At 41.5% G+C, this 20,438-nt stretch overlaps 1 protein-coding gene across 1 annotated transcript in view; it reads left to right on the forward strand.

The window, feature by feature from the left end:
- The first annotated feature begins 12,269 nt into the window (after nt 1-12,269).
- Nucleotides 12,270-20,438, forward strand: part of CNRIP1 (cannabinoid receptor interacting protein 1) — a 31,310-nt gene continuing 23,141 nt past the window's right edge. Inside the window, exons 1-3 of the mRNA XM_049856426.1 lie at nt 12,270-12,515; nt 12,788-13,060; nt 15,434-15,584. Coding sequence (XP_049712383.1) covers nt 12,882-13,060; nt 15,434-15,584 — 330 coding nt within the window. The 5' untranslated portion in view covers nt 12,270-12,515; nt 12,788-12,881. The remainder of the gene's footprint in view (nt 12,516-12,787; nt 13,061-15,433; nt 15,585-20,438) is intronic.

The following is a 20,438-nucleotide window of genomic DNA, read 5'->3' on the forward strand; positions in this document are numbered from 1 at the left end:
GCTTGAGCACAACCTCATGAGAGACCAGAGTCAGAATCACCTGGCAAAACACACCAGGACTCTAGATACCCAGAATCTATAAGATAATAAATGTTTACTGTTTTAAGGTGACAAGTTTTGGGGTAATTTGTTACATATTCATAGATAAGTGATACAGTGTCTATGTTAAAACCAGATCTGCTGGGTTCCTAAGGTCAACCCCTCACACACTGCTGCTCACAAGACCCCTCTGCTCTGACTCATTACCCAATTCCTTGGCCAGGCGCCCAGTACCTAAGCTCTGCAAGTACTCAGACACTCCCTGAAACTGAGACTTAATTCCAGCCTTTGGAATGTCTGCGTGTCACATATGGAATGAGTAAACTAAGAGGGGGAAATTCCCGGCACGCTATTTTCCGTAATACACTGGTGAGAGTTTTTGAGTTTAGTAATTTAAGAGCCTCTCTCCCCCTTGAAAAAATAAGAGTTTGTTTGCTGTTTCCTAACCTGCTTGTGTAAGCACTGCCCTCGCTCCCTCAACAACACAACGTATTGTCCCTTGGTTTAGGTGACAACGTTATCTTTGGGAATTGTCCTTTGTCCATTGGTCACCTGATTTTCCTTCATGGTGCACAATCTATTCCACTGTTCATTGCTTCTTATTTGTCAGCATGACAAGTCCCGTGATTATTCAAGATGACATTTTGTAAAACATAAGACAGGAACAGCAAGAAAATAATGGTCCGCTGCCAAGCCCATCACAGGATCCTGACAGAAGCTTGGCACCAGGCCAGTCATCACTTACAGGAAATCGTCTCATTGTATTTTGTGATTTAAGGGTATTGGAACTTCTCAATGTCCACTAATACCTTCTATACACATAGGAAAGTGATTGTTTTAGTGTGAGGCACCTGAGCATGTGGACAGGTGTGTGTATAATTGGAGAAGTGAGGATTGGGGAATGGAAAGATTCAGGTGCTCCAATTTCCCTTATTTAATTTTGTAATTAATCACAGAACTCTAGATGTACAACAAACATTACGAGATTATTAAAAATTCCCATCTGGTCCGTGGGCTCCACAGCTATGTCTTCCATAAGATTAGACTGGAAAAAGCTATTAGACATGGGGAGCTGAATTTGACTCATATGAAAAGGGTCTTCAGTGATAATAGGCTTGCCAGGCACCAGGCAGAGTTCAACCATTTCAGCTCAAATCCCACGTCTATCATTTATTTTTGTTTTTACTTTTTCTTTTGCCCGTCCAAAAAGCCTTCACCGGCCGCTTCTTTGGGGGACCCAAACTAAAAAACCCATTGTCATTAAGTCAGTTCTTACTCATGGCAATCCCATATGTCTCAGAGTAATATTGCACTTCATAGGAGTTTCAAAGGAAGTAGCTCTCCAGGCCCTTCTTCTGCAGTGTCGCTGCGTGGATTTGAACAGCCAACTTTTCAGTAAGTAGTCAGCCTCTTATTTTGGAAAATGACTCTTCTTCTCTAACCATTTGGTTGTAGAGGTTCTAGTTGCAGTTATTGTTGAGGGTCAGTGACTGCTTCTGTAAATTACTCCTTACTGCTTTGTGGCTTCTTCCTTTTTTTACATGACATATGCAGGTAGTCTTCTCCTTAGCTGGTTGGAACTGAGTTTCTTTACTTGCAACCACTTGCGAAAGAATTCTGACGTATTCAATGGTGCCAGGTATTGTAATATAATACAAGAAGAGGAAATTATGGTCTTATCGATAGATGTATAAAAAAGGAAAAATTAGAGAATTATGAATTACATAAGATATTATATAATTATTATAGGAAACAATTACCAGTTATCTGGTAGTGGATTAACTCATTCTCAGTTTAACTGCATTTAAAAAGAGCTATTGCATATATGAAAAAAATTATTAAAATTGCCATACCTGCATTTTTAAAGACATCTATTATTAGATACAAGGTCCCTGGTGGTGCAGTTTGTTCTCAGCTAATAACCAAAAGGTTGGTGGTTTGAACCCCCTCAGTAGCACATGGAAGAAAGGCCTGGCCATCTGCTTTTGTAAAGATTACAGTCAAGAAAATCATATGGAGCTCCGCCCTACTCTGTAACACATGGGGTCACCATGAGTCAGAATCAACTTGACGGCAACAAGTTTGGTTTTGCTTTGATTATTAGATACCTCCTGCTAAGCATTAAACTCCTCACCAGTTGGATGAAATCTACAATATTCTACCACCGCCTGACATTCTGCCACTGTTCCATGAAAACCTGAGCTATACATGTTGTTGGACATTTAAAAGCTGAAGTGTGATTAAATGAACTTTAGTAATCAAAATGTAAACATCGTTACATGGAAGAAAAACTTGAAAAATTGGGGAAAACAACAGGGAGAGGGAAAATATTAAGCAAACTACAGCCTTGTCACTTCCATTTAACAGACAAGAAAAAAGAAAGGGTCATGAAAATGTGCTCAGATAAGAAGAAGGGTTAAGATGGTGACAGTTGTAGGACATGCACAGGAGACCCGGGGATTACCCTTGTCTGGTTTGATCTGCATTGAACAAAATTTTTTAGCACCTTAAGAATAGATGATAACTTTAATGTGTTTTTTGTTTGTTCATTTGCTGGGTTACCATACTCATACAATACCAGGAGTTTTTCAGAAAATCCATTGAAGAAAATGGCAATGACCAATGGCTTGCATGGGATACATGGAAACTTTGTGTATAAACACTGAGAGAATAACACCTCTGAGAGGTTTCTCAGTGTCGAGACAGAGGATGATGAGGGTCAGTGGAAGGAGACAGCAAAAATCAAATCACGATCAATACTTCAGACTACAGCTGGAAATTTTAGAATGCTAAAAAGACAGCTTCTTCAATGATAAACCAATATTTCATGGCTTTTGTTGTACTATTTTCTTTTTCTTTTGAACACTTTATTGTGACTTAGGTGAAAATTTCCAGGGAAAATTAGTTTCTCATTCATCAATTTGCACACATTTTGTTTCATGACATTAATTGCAATCCCCTCAATGCGACAGCACACTACCGACTTCCTTCCCGAGTTCCCTGTTTCCATTCACCCATCTTTCCTGCCCTTTCCTGCCTTCTGAACTTTGCTTTTGGGCAAATGCTTCCCTTTTGATCTTGTGTGGTTGATGGTTCTGAGGAGCAAGTTCCTCACAGGAGTTATTGTTCACTTTACAGGCCTGTCTATTGTTTGGCTGAAAGGTGATCTCTGGGAGTAGATTCAGTTCCAGGTTTGAAGAGTGTCTAAGGGTCATAGTCTCAAAGGTTTCACCAGTCTCAATCAGACCAGTAAGTCTGGTCTTTTTTATGAATTTGAATATTGTTCTACATTTTTCTCCTACTCTGCCAGGGCCTTCTACTGTCATCCCACTCAGAGTGGTTGTAGTGGGTAGTGGTAGCCAGTCACCATCTAGTTCTTCTGGTCTCAGGCTAGTGGAGGCTGTGGTTCCTGTGGTCTATTAGTCCTTTGGACTAATTGTTGCCTTGAGACTTTGCTTTTCTTCATTCTGCTTTGGATGGGAAGAGATTAATAGTTATATCTTACTTAGATGGCTGCTTCCAAGCTTTTAAGACTCCAGCCGCTACTCTGGACTTTGTTATGCCAATTGACCAGATGTCCCCCAAGACTGTGGTCCTAAGCCCTCAAGCCCAGTAACAGTCCTACAAGTTGTTTGGTTACGGCTAAGAGGTTTTCATAACTGTGCCCCATGCGTGCTCTACTATGTACATGGATATATTGCAGCACATATAAACGTGTATGTAGAAATATCCTCTGCCAGTCATATATATGCTCATGGGTGTATGTCCATACGCCATATCACACCCGTTCAGCTTACATATCTACCTATGTATCCACTCATCCATTATCGTTATTGCAGGATTGTGTATGTAATAGCATTTACCATTGTTGTTTTTTACTCATGGGAACCTACCTTTGCCTTGGTCGTGTTGTGCTGACTTCCCCCATATTGTGTATTGTCTTTCCCTTCACTCAAGTTAATATGTGTCTACTATCTGGTCAGTGATTGTCCCTCCCACGCCCTCCTATCCTTGGTAACCATCAAAGAATGTTCCTTTCTGTGTGTAAACTTTTTCTTGACTTTTTATAATAGTGGTTTCATACAATATTTGTCCTTTTGTGATTGACTTATTTCACTCAGCATAATGTCCTCCAGGTTCATCCATGTTGTGAGATGTTTTGAAGATTCACCATTATTCTTCAACGTTGCAAAATATTCCATTGTCTGTATGTACCACAGTTTGTTTATCCATTCATCCACTGACGGGCAGATATTTGTGCACCAACCTTCATTGCAGCATTATTCACAAAAGCCAAAATGTGGAAACAACCTAGCTGTCTATCAACAGAAGGCTAGATAAACAAAATGCATACAATGGAATACTATACAACTATCAAGAGATATAAAGTTTCTGAGGCATGTTACCTTAAAAACATTATGCTAAGTGAAATACATTGACACAAAAGGCCAACTATTGTATGACCTCACTTGTACGAAATATCTAGAATAGGTAAATGCATAGAAACAGAAGTAGATTAGTGGTTATCAGGGGTTGGGGAAAGGGGTGAGTAGGGAGTTACTGCTTTAAAAAAAAATTCCTGGTCAGAAAAATATTTTTTATCATGGAAATATGTTCATATATAGGTTGGTGTTAGAAGGGGGGGGGAATTTTCTCTTACATGCTGCAAAGGTACGTACATTTGGCAAAGCCTCGTTAGACAAAAATTAGGCAGATTTATCAAAATTTTCAAGTCCTTGGGTGGTACCAACAGTTAACACTCTTGGCTGCTAACCAAAAGGTTGGCAGCCTGAGTCCACCAGAGGTGTCTCATGAGAAAGATCTGGAAGTTTACTTCTGAAAAATCAGCCATTAAAAGCCCTGTGGAGCACAGTTCTACTCAGACACACATGGAGTTACCCTAAGTCAGAATCAACTCCATGGCAACCATTTGTGTGTGTGTGTTTTGTTTGTTTTAGCAAAAATTTTAAATGTGCTTACTCTCTGGAACAGCAGTTCTACTTGTGGGTGTGGGAGGTGAGTGGGAAGGAATTCTCTTTTGGTCATATTAAGACTGAGGTATCTATTGTACCTATTAGACACTTGAGTGAAAATATTCTGTCAGAAATTGGTTATTTGAATCTAGAGCTTAGAAGAATTTCTGGACATGGAGATGTAAAATGGAGAGTATCCGTATGGTGGTGGCGTTTAATACAGGCAGCGGCACCTAATGTAAGGTTGTTTATGTTTTTCTCTATGGAACCCTAACCATAAACCCAAAAAAACCACACTCGTTGTTGTCGAGTCCATTCTGATTCATAGCAACCCTAACCATACAGCCTTACAAAAAGTCTGTATCAGTAACAGGAACACTATATGTCTATGGAATCTAGTTTTAATTGATTATTTACATTTGTGGAGAAAAAAATGAGTACTGCTTTCCTGTTTCTTCACAGACAACACCTGCGTCAGGAAGCAAACTTTTATTTGGAATGTAAATTCCTACCCTAAATTCGTGCAGAACAGATGCAAATGAGAACTAACATTAGGGTGATTATCTCATCACTTGCCATCAACAAGCTCAGCTCACTCACTGAGCCAGGGCGTGGCTCCCACCAGCAGGGTGACTGTGTGAAGAGGTAACCAGATTCCCCCAAGAGTCTAGCAGACAAACAGGAAGCCTCTTGCTCTTCACCATGGCTACAAAATCCTTTGGGTTTATGGTAGAACCTGGATTGTTCAATATTGGCCCAGGAGGGTGGCTTTGTCTTCAAATCTAGAAAATCAAACCAGGTGTGGGAGTTCTAATATGAATTTCAAAGTGTACTGGTTGAGATTTCTGATGCTAAGACATCCTGAGACAGGAGAAGGAGAGGAGTCTGGCACATTGTAAATCACTGACATTGATTTAAAAATAAAAATAAGATATAACTCATGCAGATATTAAACTGTACCTGAACATGGACTTGAATGAAAAAAAAAAAGTAGTCCCATGTCCTAAGGCACTTTGAAGTCTACAATATAAACTCAGCATAGAGACCAGAGCAATGATCATGGGATTGTCATAAACCTGATTCCTCTGCAAATCCCCATTCACTTAGGCTCAGTTTCCCAGTTTCCAAAAGGGTGATAATAATAGTTACTTTGTTGATAGGGTCGATAGGTTGAGTCAGAATCGACTAGATGGCAATGGGTTTAGTTTTTGCTTTCTTATTGTTGTTGTTGACAGACAACATTTAAGGTCATCGACTTGAAGTAATAATCTACAGTAAACTTGAAAGCACAAGGCACTTTAAAATATGTAGTAAGAATACAAACCAAAACCACAATAAGTGAGATACTATTTCACACACGCTAGGATGGCCATTATCAGATGAAAAGGAAAATAATAAGTGTTGACAAAAATGTGAAGAAATTGGAACTCTCATCCATTGCTGGTGGGGATGAAAAATGGTACAACTACTATGGAAAATAGTTTGGCAGTTACTCAAAAAGTTAAACATAAATTAGCATATGACCCAGAATTCCACTCCTGGGTATATACACAAAAGAGTTGAAAGCAGGGACTCAGACAGATACTTGTACACCAGTGTTCATTGCAGCATTATTCACAATAGCCAAAAGCTGGAAACAATCCAGTCAATGACCACCAACAGATGAATGGATAAACAAAATGTGGCACATACAATGAAATACCACTCAGGCATCAAGAGAAATCAAGTTCTGATACATGGTACCACATGGATGAACCTTGAAAACATTATACTAAGTGAAATAAGTCAGACACAAAAGGACAAATATTGTCTGATCCTACTTATATGAATAGGCAAATACATTGAGACAAAAGTTACTAGAGGTCACTAGAGAATCCCCTGGTGGTGCAGTGGTTAAGCACTCAGCTGCTAACCAACAGGTTGGTGCTTTGAACCCACTAGCCACTCTTCAGGAGAAAGACGTGGCAATCTGCTTCTTTTACAGCCTTGGAAACTATGGGGCAGTTCTACTTTGTCCTATAGGGTTGCTATGAGTCAGAATCGACTCATCAGCAATGGGAACGGGTTTTAGGGGCTGGTGCAAGGAGAAAATGGGAACTTTTTGCTTAAGGGGTACTGAATTTCTATTAGGGTGATGAAAAACATTTGGAAATGGATGGCGGTGATGGTGACACAACATGGCAAATGTAATGTCGTTGAATTGTACACTTACAAACGGTTACAATGGTAAAGTTTTTTGTTACGTATATTTTAACACAGTAAAAAAAATTTAAATACATAGGAAGTACATATGCAAATAAAATAAACAAAAATAGCTATAATATATTGAGTGTTTATATGTGACAGACACTCTCGTGTTTTACACAGTCTCATTTAGCTCTGTCAGCATCATTCATGTAACTGTCATCAGTTTACAAGTGAGAAACTTGGGGCTGAGACTCTAAGTGGTTTTCTCACGGTCACACAGCTTGTCATCAGTAGATCTGGGAGGCACACACAGCTCCATTAGACTCCATAACTAACATTCTGTGCATATATGTGTCCATAATGAGAAATGTTTCTGTTACTTTTATATTTAATTCCATTTTAAGATGTTGCATTTTATGGTTCTGAAAATGTCACACCTAATGCATGCTGCCCAGCATTAGTAACGCAGCATATTTGAAAAGTAATTTTTTTCAATTTATTACCTTATTTAATGCTAGGAAGGTGTCATGCATTGAATTGTGTCCCCCTTTCCCCCCAAAATACATGTCAACTTGGTTAGGTCATGACTTCCGGTATTGTGGGGTTGTCTTCCATTTTGTGATTTTCTTGTATGTTATGAATCATAACTTCTACCTGTGGTTAAAGAAGATTAGGGTGGGATGTAACACCCTTGCTCAGGTCACATCCCTGATCCAATGTAAAGGGAGTTTCCCTGGGGTGTGGCCTGCATCACCTTTTATCTTACAAGACACAAAAGGAAAGGGAAGCAAGCAGAGAATTGGGGACCTCATACCACCAAGAAAGCAGTGCCAGGAGCAGAGCATGTCCTTTGGACCCAGAGTTCCTGTGTGGAGAAGCTCCAAGTCCAGGGGAAGATTGATGACAAGGACCTTTCTCCAGAGCTGACAGAGAGAGAAAGCCTTCCCCTGGAGCTGACACCCTGGATTTGGGCTTCTAGCCTACTAGACTCTGAGAAAATAAATTTCTCTTTGTTAAAGCCATCTACTTGTGGTATTTCTGTTATAGCAGCACTAGATAACTAAGACAGGAGATATTTTAATGTCCACTTTGTAGATAATAAAAATTGAAACACAATCATGTTAAGTGCTTTGCATAAAAGCTAGTAAGTGGCTAATCCAGGATTCAAAAACTGAAGTTATCTTACTCCATGCCCAATACACTTTTCAATACACAGGCGGAAGCTGGCTTGGGATACTGGGATTGCTTAAACAAAAAAAATTGAGAAAAAAGTGAAATTTCCAGAAAGGACTTAGGATAATTCCAAAAGGGTATTCACCCCCTTTCTACTCTCCCCAACCTCCCTCTTCACCAGAGTAACTGATGTTACGTTTATTGTTTACCCTTTCATTCCTTCAAAAATGCTAACAAAATCATAAACAAATTTATATATTTTCAGATTATTTCAATACCATCAGGCAATAGATATTATTTGTAATTGGATTTTTTCACCTTTCATCATTCTAGGTTAATCATTTGGATCTAACAAATTATTTTTCAAGACATTGAAGACTTCACATACAGACACGATTAAAAGAAGGACAGAAATTCAATTCAACAATATTTATGGAGCGATATGTGCCAGACTGCTCTCAGCATGCTGGGGATACAGCAGTGAACAAAACAGACCAAAAATGCCTGCACCCTGGCTTCTACGGTTTGCTAATCACCCCGTTTTTATCATCAACCACTTTAGCATGTGTGTTTGCTAATGCAATGTAAAATAGCTTATTTTAATAGTCACATAATAGTACATAGTGTGGAAATACAAGAATTTATTCAATCACTTCTTTAATGGTTGACATTTGTTTTTGTTTTGTTTTTTTGTTTTTATAAACAATGCTGCAATAAACACCCATATCATATATATCCTGTGTAACGATGCCTTTATTTCTTCCAAAGCATAGGCTTTTAAAAGTAGGATTGTTGGTTCAAATACATACAGAGAGTGTGTTCATTTAATGTTTAATGAATTCATTAGGTTATTTCCAATAAGTTGCAGCAATTATATTCTTCTCAGCAGCGCAATGATTAAATGCTCAGCTACTAACCAAAAAGTCAGAGGTTCAAACTCACTTGCCACTTCAAGGGAGAAAAAACCTAGCGGTCTGCTCCTATAAATATCACAGCCTGGGAAACCCTATGAGGCAATTCTTCTCTGTCATTCGGGGTCACTATGAGTCAGAATCGACTCGACAGCACACAATGATAACCTTATAATAGTGCTAATTTCCCTACATTTTTACCAACACTGAATTTTAAGTCTTTTAAGCTTTTAATGGATCAAAAATGTTTGTAAATTATTGACATATTCTGCATTTCCCTGGCTCTTCCACTAGAAATGATCCGGCATCCTTCCATAGGTTTATTAACCATTTGTATTTCTACTTAATAACAATTGCTAACATTAGAGTCATGCACTGGAATGGGTTGTACATTATCTCATTTGGTCCTCACAACAACCTTATCAGAAGGGTAGCACCTGCTTTTCCACACCCCATTTTACAGATGAGAATATAGTTTCCAAGAGGTATGAAACTTGCCCAAGCTCACACAATTGGCAAAATGGTAGAGCTGCAATTTAATCAGTCTTATTACCGTGCCTCTGGGTCTAACCACTACACAGACTGCTTCTGCTGTCAGGAACATTTACAACTCCTTCCCTCCAACCTTACTCCATTCCTTCCAGTGAAGGCTGAGCGACTTGGTTGGATTAGAAAATATATGACGGGTTTCTTTGCAGAAGACAATACGGTAGACATTACCAAAAAATCTAAAGTAGCAAAACTGCTGCCCCAAAGTCTTACTGGGGAGCCAAACTACACCATATTTAAGGAATATATATCATTTTCTTCATGTATGACCTTTTGCTTTCTTCATGTATGATGTCCTTGATGTCATCCCACAACTTGTCTGGTCTTTGGTCATTATTGTTCAATGCATCAAATCTGTTCCTGAGATGGTCTCTAACAGTTGCAGCAGTACATCAACAGGAACTGCCAGAAATTCAAGCCAAATTTAGAAGAGATGGATCTTGGCTGAAAGCAGGGAGTACTGAAAGATGTTTTGCCTGTGTTATATTGACTATGCAAAGGCATTTGACTGGGCAGAGAGTAACAGATTATGGATAACATTGTGAAGAATGGGAATTCCAAAACACTTAATCGTGCGTCATGAGGAACCTGTACATAGATCAAGAGGCAGTCGCTCAAACAAAACAAGGGGATATGGTGTGGTTTAAAATTAGGAACGGTGTGCATCAAGGTTGCATTCTTTCACCATACTTATTCAATCTGTATGCTGAGCAAATAATTCTAAAAGCTGAACTATACGAAAAAGAATGGGGCATCAGGATTGGATAAAGACTCATTAACAACCTGCAACATGCAGATGACACAACTTTGCTTGCTGAAAGCAAAGAGGACTTGAAACATTTACTGATCAAGATCAAAGACTTCAGTACAAGTTACACCTCAACATAAAGAAAACAAAACTGGACCAATAAGCAACACCATGATAAACAGAAAAGATTGAAGTTGTCAAGGATTTCTTTTTACTTGGATCCACAATCAATGTCCATGGAAGCAGCAGTCAAGAAATCAAATGCTGTATTGCATTGGGCAAATCTGCTGCAAATGACCTCTTTAAAGTGTTAAAAAGCAAAGACGTCACTTTGAGGACTAAGGTGAGCCTGACTCAAGCCACGATATTTTCAATGGCCTCAGGCGCATGCAAAAGGTGGACAATGAGTAAGGAAGACCTAAGAAGAATCGATGCATTTGAATTATGGTGTTGGTGGAGAATATTGAATATCCCACGGGCTTCTAGAAGAATGAACTAATTTGTCTTGGAAGAAGCACAGCCAGAATGCTCCTTAGAAGTAAGGACGTCTCTAGTCTCATACACTTTGCACATGTTATCAGGAGGGACCAGTCCCTGGAGAAGGACATCATTGCTTGGTAAATTAGAGGGTGAGAGAAATAGAGGAAGATCCTGGACAAGATGGTTTGACACAGTGGCTGCAACAATGTGCTCAAACATAGCAACGATTGTGCGGGTGGTGCAAGACCAGGCAGTGTTTCATTCTGTTGTACAAAGGGTTGCTGTGAGTCGGACCTGACTTGATGGCATTTAACAACAACAACAACATATCATTTTTAAAGGATATGATTTAATGTCAGTAAGTATGGTGTGGTCAACAAATCTACCCAATGTCGGAGAAGGGAATGATCATACGAAATTCCTGCAGTAGAATTTAATACTATACAAAGGGCAGCGTAGGAAATACTGCAAAGGAACCTGAAATGAGAGTGAAAGCAGTTTCCTCTTTGTAAAATAATTTAGGAACCAAATCACTTTGGAAATGAGGTCATATCTAAAGAAAAGCAGTACTACCCTGGTGGAACAAAAATTAGCAAACGGACCCTGTCTCAGCCCATTCACTTTCACTAACTAGCTTCTCCTTTCCCAGGTGCTCTCACCCGCCCTGGTACTGTCCACCTTGGTGGTGCTGAAGCAGGTGTTCACCGCCAATACAGCCCTAATACCCTTGGTCTCCCTTGCTTCCAAAATCATGCGCTGTCATCCAGCTTCTGCCACGAAAGCTCTCTAATCACGCTTGATGTGCACATATGTATTCTGCGATATCACAGTGTTTGACTCATCCCTCCGCTTGACCATTGTCACCAGCTCTGACTTTTTAGACACGTCAGTGGCCTTTTACAGGGTTAAGAGCTCATCCTTCACGATCTGTGTAAATGTGTGATCCATTACAGCATGTCATTCTCGAGACAAGGATATTCATCATGGAAACACCCACACACCCACAAGGAGGTGTAACTGCTTGGCTGCTTGAGTATTGTTTTTTTGCTTTGTTTTGCTTTTTTGCTCACATTCCTGACCTAATGTGGTTTGCAGTCCACATTAGATGGAATGGCGCCTTCCCTTGGCCATTTTCCCTAAGCTTTTTTTTTTTTTTTTTTTTTGGAAAGACTCTATTTCCTGAAATTTAAATGACTGACTAGCGGTTTCCTGCCACGCTTCCCGTCCCCTTTTCCCCTCCCAATCTCCTCCTTCTGCCGAGCTGGGGCCTGGCAAGGAATGCTGTCTTTATCACTTAGTTGTCCGAGGTGGCATCCAGATTCCGGAGGTCTGGGTCCTTGGTGTGGTAGTCGCCTAACCCCAGGGCCCTCGCCCTCCCAGGTCCTGTCCTCAGCCCGCCCCGCGCCATTCTAGGAGGAGCCGAAAAGCCCTCTTTCCCAGTTCATGGGGATTGTGGTACGTAAACAGGATTAACTCTTTCCGCCCCAGCTGCAGCTGATCTGCCTCCGGCCTCGGTCGGAGCGCGTCCGCAGGTGCGGAGGGAGCCGCGCGGAGAGCGGGGGATGGGGAGCCCCGGGGCCTGGGAGCTGCCTCTGGGGCCCGCTTCCTCCCGGAGTGGGGCGGGGGACCACCGCCTCTCGACCTGCGTCTCAAAAGCCCGGGCGGACGGCGGCGGCTGCGCGGGCTCCTAGCCGTAGCCGCCCCTCCGCCACCTCTGTCCCTCCCAGCGCTTCCTCTCCGCCCACCGCGCTCGAGCCGCCCGGGCGCAGCCAGCGCCGTCCGTCGCCCCCCGGAGTCGCCGCGCCAGCCCCTCGGCCAGCCATGGGGGACCTGCCGGGCCTGGTGCGCCTCTCCATCGCGCTGCGCATCCAGCCCAACGACGGGCCGGTCTTCTTCAAAGTGGACGGGCAGCGCTTCGGCCAGAACCGCACCATCAAGCTGCTCACCGGCTCCTCCTACAAGGTGGAGGTGAAGATCAAGCCCACCACGCTGCAAGTCCAGTAAGTGCGGGCCGGGGAGGGGACCGCGGGCCGGGTGCGCGCCGCCGCTGCAGGGCCCGCCCGGAGTGCGGACCGAGGCCCCCGCGACGTCCCCAGCCTCTCCGGGCTCCTCTGGCCTCGCGCCGGGACCAGAGGGCCGCGGGGAGAAGGTCAGCTCCTGTTTCCCTTCCTCTCCTCCTTTGCCTTGCAGCCATTCTCACTTCTCTCCACCCTCGCCGTGGAGATGGGCCCCTTTAAGACAGTTACTGGAGGCCAGATTTTTTCTTTAAATTCTCACCCCTTCTATCCAGCTATTCCTGGAAGGGCTGTTCCCGCGGGCCGCGCAGAACCCTAGGCGGGCCGGGTGCGGCGGATGGGAGAAGCTCGCCGCGGGGTTCGGGGTTCATTTACCGCAATCCCAGGCTTCCCGTCGCTGTGCTGGTGTCCCGCCCCTGTGCTGCCGGCGAGGCTGGAGGAGGGAGAAGGGCTGAGGAATGAAGTGTAAAGGGCGGGGCGGGGGGGGGAGTGTCTTCTTGGGGCTCCCTGAGAGATGATCCCCACTTCTCCATCCCCCTATATGTCAGAGAGCAGCGTCTTCTGCTCAGGCCTAGTTCCACAGTTTTCCTTGCCTTGTGTGTTTCTTCCTCTTCTGAGTTTTTTCAGCCTGGTAGGGTACCTTGGGTTAGCAGCATTCTGGCACCAAGGCGTTTGGGGTTTATTCGTGGCGGGGGTTATCGCTTCCCTGTTACCACAGGACGCTGCACCCAACAGACCTCTGGGGGAAAAGCCAGTGGGATACTCTGGGGAATAATCCATGGGTGGGGTCCTTTACCTCTGAGGTTCCACCTGACCATGGGTGTGAAGTGTAGTCTCAAAGGAGGAAGTAAACTGACATCTATTGTATCTGCTGGACATGGGGATTTTGAATCGATTCAACACTTTTATGGCTTCAATGTCCACCTGTATTCAATAAACTTGAATTAGCTTTCTAGGTGCCAGGCGCTAATGAAGGACCTAGAACCAAGCTTCCTTTCTGTTGCTTCTGGTCCACCTATTTATCAGCATCCCCACAGACCCATGTACCCGCTGGCCTCCTATTTCCCAGTGTTCTGTGCATTTCAGTACAAGCCAAGCTTTTCCTTTCTCTTCGTTCCTAGCAGGCTCTTTCACCGTGTTATTTCTTTTGTATTCCATTTTCTTCAAAGTAGTTCTGTTTTTTTAACTAATTTAAGGAACCGATTTGTGCTAATGACAAGACTAGTTTTTCTGGTTACACTTGAATTTTATCAAGGGTTTTTCAGCGCCCAAACCTAGTGATTCTCAAAGTTGTAAGTGCATCAGAATCACCTGGACGCTTGTTAAACCCCAGAGTGCTTGGCCCCCACCCCAGTTTCTAGTTTAGAACCTCTAGAGCATATATATATATATATATATTAAAAAGGAGCCCTGGTTTTTTCTGGTTGGCACACGGTTAAGAGCTCGGCTGCTGACCAAAAAGGTCAGCAGTTTGAATCCACTAGCCACTTCTTGGAAACCCTATGGGGTAGTTCTACTCTGTCATATAGGGTCACTATGAGCTCTTAACCATTATGCCACCAGGGCTTCTAAAAAACTTGCGTTCCTAATACATTCTCAGGTGATGCTGCTGCTCCAGGGATTTCATCTTGAAAACCGTTGGCTTAACACAAAGGAACGATGCCCGTGAGAATTTCTGATGGTGTGACCGGCTTGAGGAAGAGAACGCTAAATTGCAAAATCCCTCTAAAGGGTATTTAGGGAACATCTAGTATAGTGGTTGTCAGCCCTACCTGCATGTTAGTATCACCTGGAGAAACTTACAATGTATCAGTGCCCAGAACATTTGAATTCCAATCTCTGGAAACCCTGGTGGTGTAGTGGTTAAGTGCTACAGCTGCTAACCAAAAGGTCGGCAGTTCGAATCCGCCAGGTGCTCCTTGGGAACTCTATGGGGCAGTTCTACTCTGTCCTATAGGGTCACTATGACTCGGAATCGACTCAACGGCAGTGGGTTTTGGGGGGTTTCAGATAGTACTGGACATTGGTAAGTTTTTAATAGCCTCACAGATTATTTTAATGGTAACCAGAGAGAAGACCCACTGGTGTAGTCCTACTTAGGCTTGTACAGGTGTTCTAGATGAGAATATGGAGGTCAGTTCAGAAAGATTAAGTAGCTGGCCTAAGGTCTCATAGCTAAGTAGTAGCAGGTTCAGTTGGAGAACTCAAACCTCCTGACCTTTCAGAGTTATTTCTACCATAGCACAATATCCCTCTTAGCCAAGTCCTGTAGGATTCCTGCCTGGAGTTTTGGTCCATACCAGGATAGGGTGCTTAAGCTAAGTCCTACCATATGTGATCAACTCCTATCCATTGCAGGAACATTTCCATTGGTGGCACGCTCGTCCCACTGGAGCTGAAGTCTAAAGAACCTGATGGAGACAGAATTGTTTATACGGGCATATATGACACAGAAGGTGTGGCCCCAACCAAGAGTGGAGAACGGCAGCCCATGCAGATCACCATGCCGGTAAGGCCTGTTTAGGGGTGTGGTTACACAGGGCCAGGGCAAATGAAAACCAACAAAAAGAAAATCAGTGTTGTTGTTGTCAGGTGCCATCGAGTCGGTTCCAACTTATAGCAACCCTATGTACAACAGAACGAAACACTGCCTGGTCTTGCCCCATCCTCACAATTGTTGTTATCCTAGAGCCCATTGTTGCAGCCACTGTGTCAATCCATCATGTTGAGGGTCGTCCTCTTTTTCACTGACCCTCTACTTTACCAAGCATGACATCCTTCTCCAGGGCCTGGTCCCCCCGATAACATGTCTAAAGTACGTGAGATGAAGTCTCGCCATCCTCACTTCCAAGGAGCACTCTAGCTGTATTTCTTCCAAGACAGACTTGTTCATTCTTATGACAGTCCATCCAATATTCTTTGCCAATACCACAATTCAAAGGCACCAGTTTTTCTTCAGTCTTCCTTATTCATTGTCCAACTTTTGCATGCATCAGAGACGATTGAAAATACCATGGCCTGGGTCAGGCCCACCTTAATCCTCAAAGTGACATCTTTGCTTTTGAACACTTTAAAGAGGTCTTTTGCAGCAGATTTGCCCAATGTAGTACATCGTTTGATTTCCTGACTGCTGCTTTCATGGGTGTTGATTGTGCATCCGAGTAAAATGACATCCTTGACAACTTTAATCTTTTCTCCATTTATCATGATATTGCTTATTGGTCCAGTTGTGAGGATTTTTGCTTTCTTTATGTTGAGATGTAATCCATACTGAAGGCTGCAGCCTTTGATCTTCATCAGTAAGTGCTTCAAGTCCTCTTCACTTTCAGCAAGCAAGGTTGTGTCATCTGCATATCACAGATTGTTAATGAGTATCCCACCAATTCTGATGCCACATTCTTCATATAGATGAAGAAAAATAAAACAATCAGTATCTCTCTTTAAGAAAAGGTATAACCAGTCGCTGTGGAGGCAGTTCTGACTCAATGGTGACCCCATGTGTGTCAGAGTAGAGCTGTGCTCCATGGGGTTTGCAGTGGCTGATTTTTTGGAAGTTGATTGCTAGACCTTTCTTCCACGGCACCTCTGGGAGGACTCAAACCTCCATCGTTTTGGTTAACAGCTGAGAACATTAACTGTTTGCACCACCCAGGGACTCCAAGAAAAAAAGTATCTTAGGATCCAATTACTATGAAAATAATTTCCCTTATGGATCTGCTGGGGAAGAGCTGTTAATTAATGCTCCTTTGCTTGACAGGCTGACCCTATAGATGCTGAAAGACACTCTATAAACGGCAGCAGATAATTCTGGGAGAGATAATATATTCTATATCAGTACCGGTTTGTATCGGTTGTCTAACTGATCTGAAAAGTCTTTGGCTTTAAGTAGCCCACAACCTTTTGGCTATGGGAAAGCTGATTTGGCTAACCTTTTGCCATTTAAATTTGCACTAAATGGATGCACTCTTAATATCTAGTCCTACCAGATATAATATACCAAAAACAACAATATTTATAGTCAGGTAATATTGGCCCTGAAGTAAGAACCAAATTGGTAGAAAGGATGGAGTCGAGAAATAGATTTACCTACATGTGCAAACATAACTGGTGATAAAGTCAGCTTTCTTGGTTCTCAGATATCAGTGTGCAGAAGAACCTCCACAGGAGTTTACACTTAAAGTACCAGTCCTAGGTCTCACACACTTCAGTGATTTTGGTTCAGTGAGCTAGCTGGGATGGAGTCGAAGAAAATGAACTTTTTAAGAAGCATACCAGATGATCAGGATGGTCCATGGAATATACTTTGAGAAACACTGACCAAAGAGCTATATAGTCCATCCGGTCCTTTAAAACCGTAACGTTTTCACAGTGCCTAGTGTGGGTTGTTGGTAGTATACTTACAGCAGTCACAGCAGTGACATAGAGAAACAATCTAATCCTTCATCCATCCTTTTGCATACTATACTTGAGCTATTTTGGAAGGAGCTCTATTTCCCTTCAAAGAACGTACATAAGAAAAAACTGTAGTAATGGGGGACACACGTAATCCCAACAAGAGATGACTGTTGTTAACATTCTAAGAAAATTGTTTCTATGTGTATTCTATACATATACTATTTTCTACTTATATATGGAATGTGATTTTTAAATTCGGCCTGGGTACTTTATTCTATGACTATATTAAATCATTTTCTATCCCCTATTGCTGGTCATTTCCATTTCTCAAGCTTGTAAAGAAAGCAATAACAATCACTTCTGCACAATTGTCTAATATTTTCTTGGGATAGATTTCTAGGAAAAAATAGCATATTAAGGCATTTTATAAATTCTGTCCAACCGAACTCCGGAAAGACTAATGAGTTTACACTTCTATAACCTGTATTTGGAGGCTTGGTGGCGCAGTGGTTAAGAGCTCAGGTTGCTAACCAAAAGATCAGCAATTAACCAAAAGATCGGCAGTTCAAATCCATCAGCCGTTCCTTGGAAACTCTGTGGGGCAGTTCTACTCTGTCCTGTAGGGTCACTATGAGTTGAATCGACTTGATGGCAATGAGTTTGGTTTTTGGTTATAATCTGTATGTGAGTGTTCATCTCTCTCTGCACTAGGCATAATTGATCACGTTTAAATATTCATGTGACAGGCAAGATATTTAATTTTTTTTTATTTCTTTAATTACTCTTAATTTGCAGTCTTGACATGTTCATTTACCCTTTGTATTTCTTTTGGGGATTGAATGTTCCTGGCCTTTATCCATTTTTCTACTGAAGTGTGTCTTTGTTGATTTAAAGAAATCTTTAAAATTAAAAATACCCATCTCTTTTATCTCATTTTGAAAGTATGCTCATCATTTATGACTTGAGACTTTTAACTTTGTTCTCAGTATGTATGTCTTAAATTTTCGTATAGCACAACATACAGTCTTTTTCTTTTTGGTTTTTGGAATTAGGATCTAGCTTGGAAAGTCTTCCCTAGCCCTTCAGATTAAGTATGTATACGTATACACACAACCACAGTTGAGTATTTTTATCTGAGCTCTCATGGTCTCATTCATTAATATTTGAATCTCTAATTTACCTGAAATTTATTTCCGTTCTTCGTTCCATGTTGAAATCTCTTAGTTCATAATGTCCAATACAATTAATTAAATACCTTACACTTCTCCAGTAGTCTGAGAGTTTCAGAGTAATTTCTTATATGGCACAATTTTACGTCTCCTTCTACACTTTCTAATCTATTTCATTGACCTGTTTATTCTAATTCTTAGTTACACAGCTCTGCCATAACGAAAAGTACCACGAGCGGGTGGATTTAAAGAACAAAAACTTATGTTCTCACAGTTCTGGAGGCTAACTATCCAAATCAGGGTCTCAACCATGTCAGTTCCTTCTGTGAGCCTCTCCCCGAGTTTCTGGTGTCTGCCAGCCTTCCTTGTTCCTTGGCTTACAGACGACCCTCACATGGTGTCTGTCTTCCTTGTGTGTGTCTTTGTGTTTATTCTTGTCTTTTCTAACTCAGAAGTGATTACGTTTAGGATCCTCCCTACACTAGTATGACGTCATTAACATAACAAAATAAGAACACTATTTCCAAACAGGATCACACCCACGGGTACGAGGGCCAGAAATTCAATGCATACTTTTGAGGCACACTTTTCAATTAACAGCATCTGCCAATACTGCATTGTTTAAAATATGTTTTACATGTTCTCATGTATTTAATAATTGTTCACCTTACTGAATTTGCTTATTAAGAATTTTCAATTGCTTATCTTGAGTTTTTCAGATAGACTGTCATAATCTGCCTATAGGTCTGTGTCATTTCCTGACTTTTTTCTGGCCCTGTTGTACTGGCGGAGACTTGGTGGAACAGTAATTAAGAGCTGTGGCTACTAACCTAAAGACTGGCAGTTCGAATCCACCAGCCACTTCTTGGAAACCCTATGGGGCAGTTCTACTCTGTCCTCTAAGGTTGCTGAGTTGGAATTGACCCCTGGCAACAGGTTTTGGCTAATGCTTCCAAGATAATGTTGACTACTAATGGTAGCAAGAGGTATCATTGTCTCCAGGGTTTCATTTAAGTACAATGTTAGTTTCAGATAATTTGTCATGTTAGAACAGACCTTTTTTTCCAGTTCACTAAGGTTTTCTTTAAGTTGGGATGTGTGTTGAATTCTAATTCCATTTCCTTTTTATCTCCTTCGATATGTTAATACACTTCCAAATATTAAACTATTCTTTATTTCTTAAACTCTATTTAAACATCCTGTATTTTTTTAATGCTAAATTCAATATGCTAATATATTATTTAGAATTTTTTGCTTTCTTTGTCAGCAAATATTTGAGGGTTTCCAATGTATCAGGCACTGAAGAAAGAGTGGTGAAAAAAAATTTGATATCCCTGACTTCATAAAGCTTTTACTCTAGAGGGAGAAAACATACTTTAAGTCTGATTATAAATAATAAGGTAAGTAATTACAATTATATAAAAGTAGTAAAAAAGGAGAGGTGGCCTTGGACTATACACCAGTGGTCTTTTCCTAATCCAGGATTCTGGAGATGGCAATCCCGAAAAAGAACTGAAGTGTGAATAAGAGTTGGTGGATGGAGGGAATGCGAAGGTCAAGAGCTGAGAGAGAACATAACGTGCTCTAGTGGCTGAGAGAAGCCCAACATGGCTAGAGCAGTGGTTCAAGATCAAGTTGGAGAGCTAAGTAGGTGTTAGATGTTCTAGGACCTTCTTGGATTTATTCTAATACCTACAGGAATTCATTGAAAGTTTTTAAAATCAACTTTGAGATACAATTTACATATAATAAAATGCACCTATTTTAAATTTTTAAATGCACAGTTGCATAGGTTTTGA

The sequence above is a fragment of the Elephas maximus genome, chromosome 17, assembly GCF_024166365.1.
Source record: "Elephas maximus indicus isolate mEleMax1 chromosome 17, mEleMax1 primary haplotype, whole genome shotgun sequence".
In the NCBI taxonomy this organism is placed as follows: domain Eukaryota; kingdom Metazoa; phylum Chordata; class Mammalia; order Proboscidea; family Elephantidae; genus Elephas; species Elephas maximus.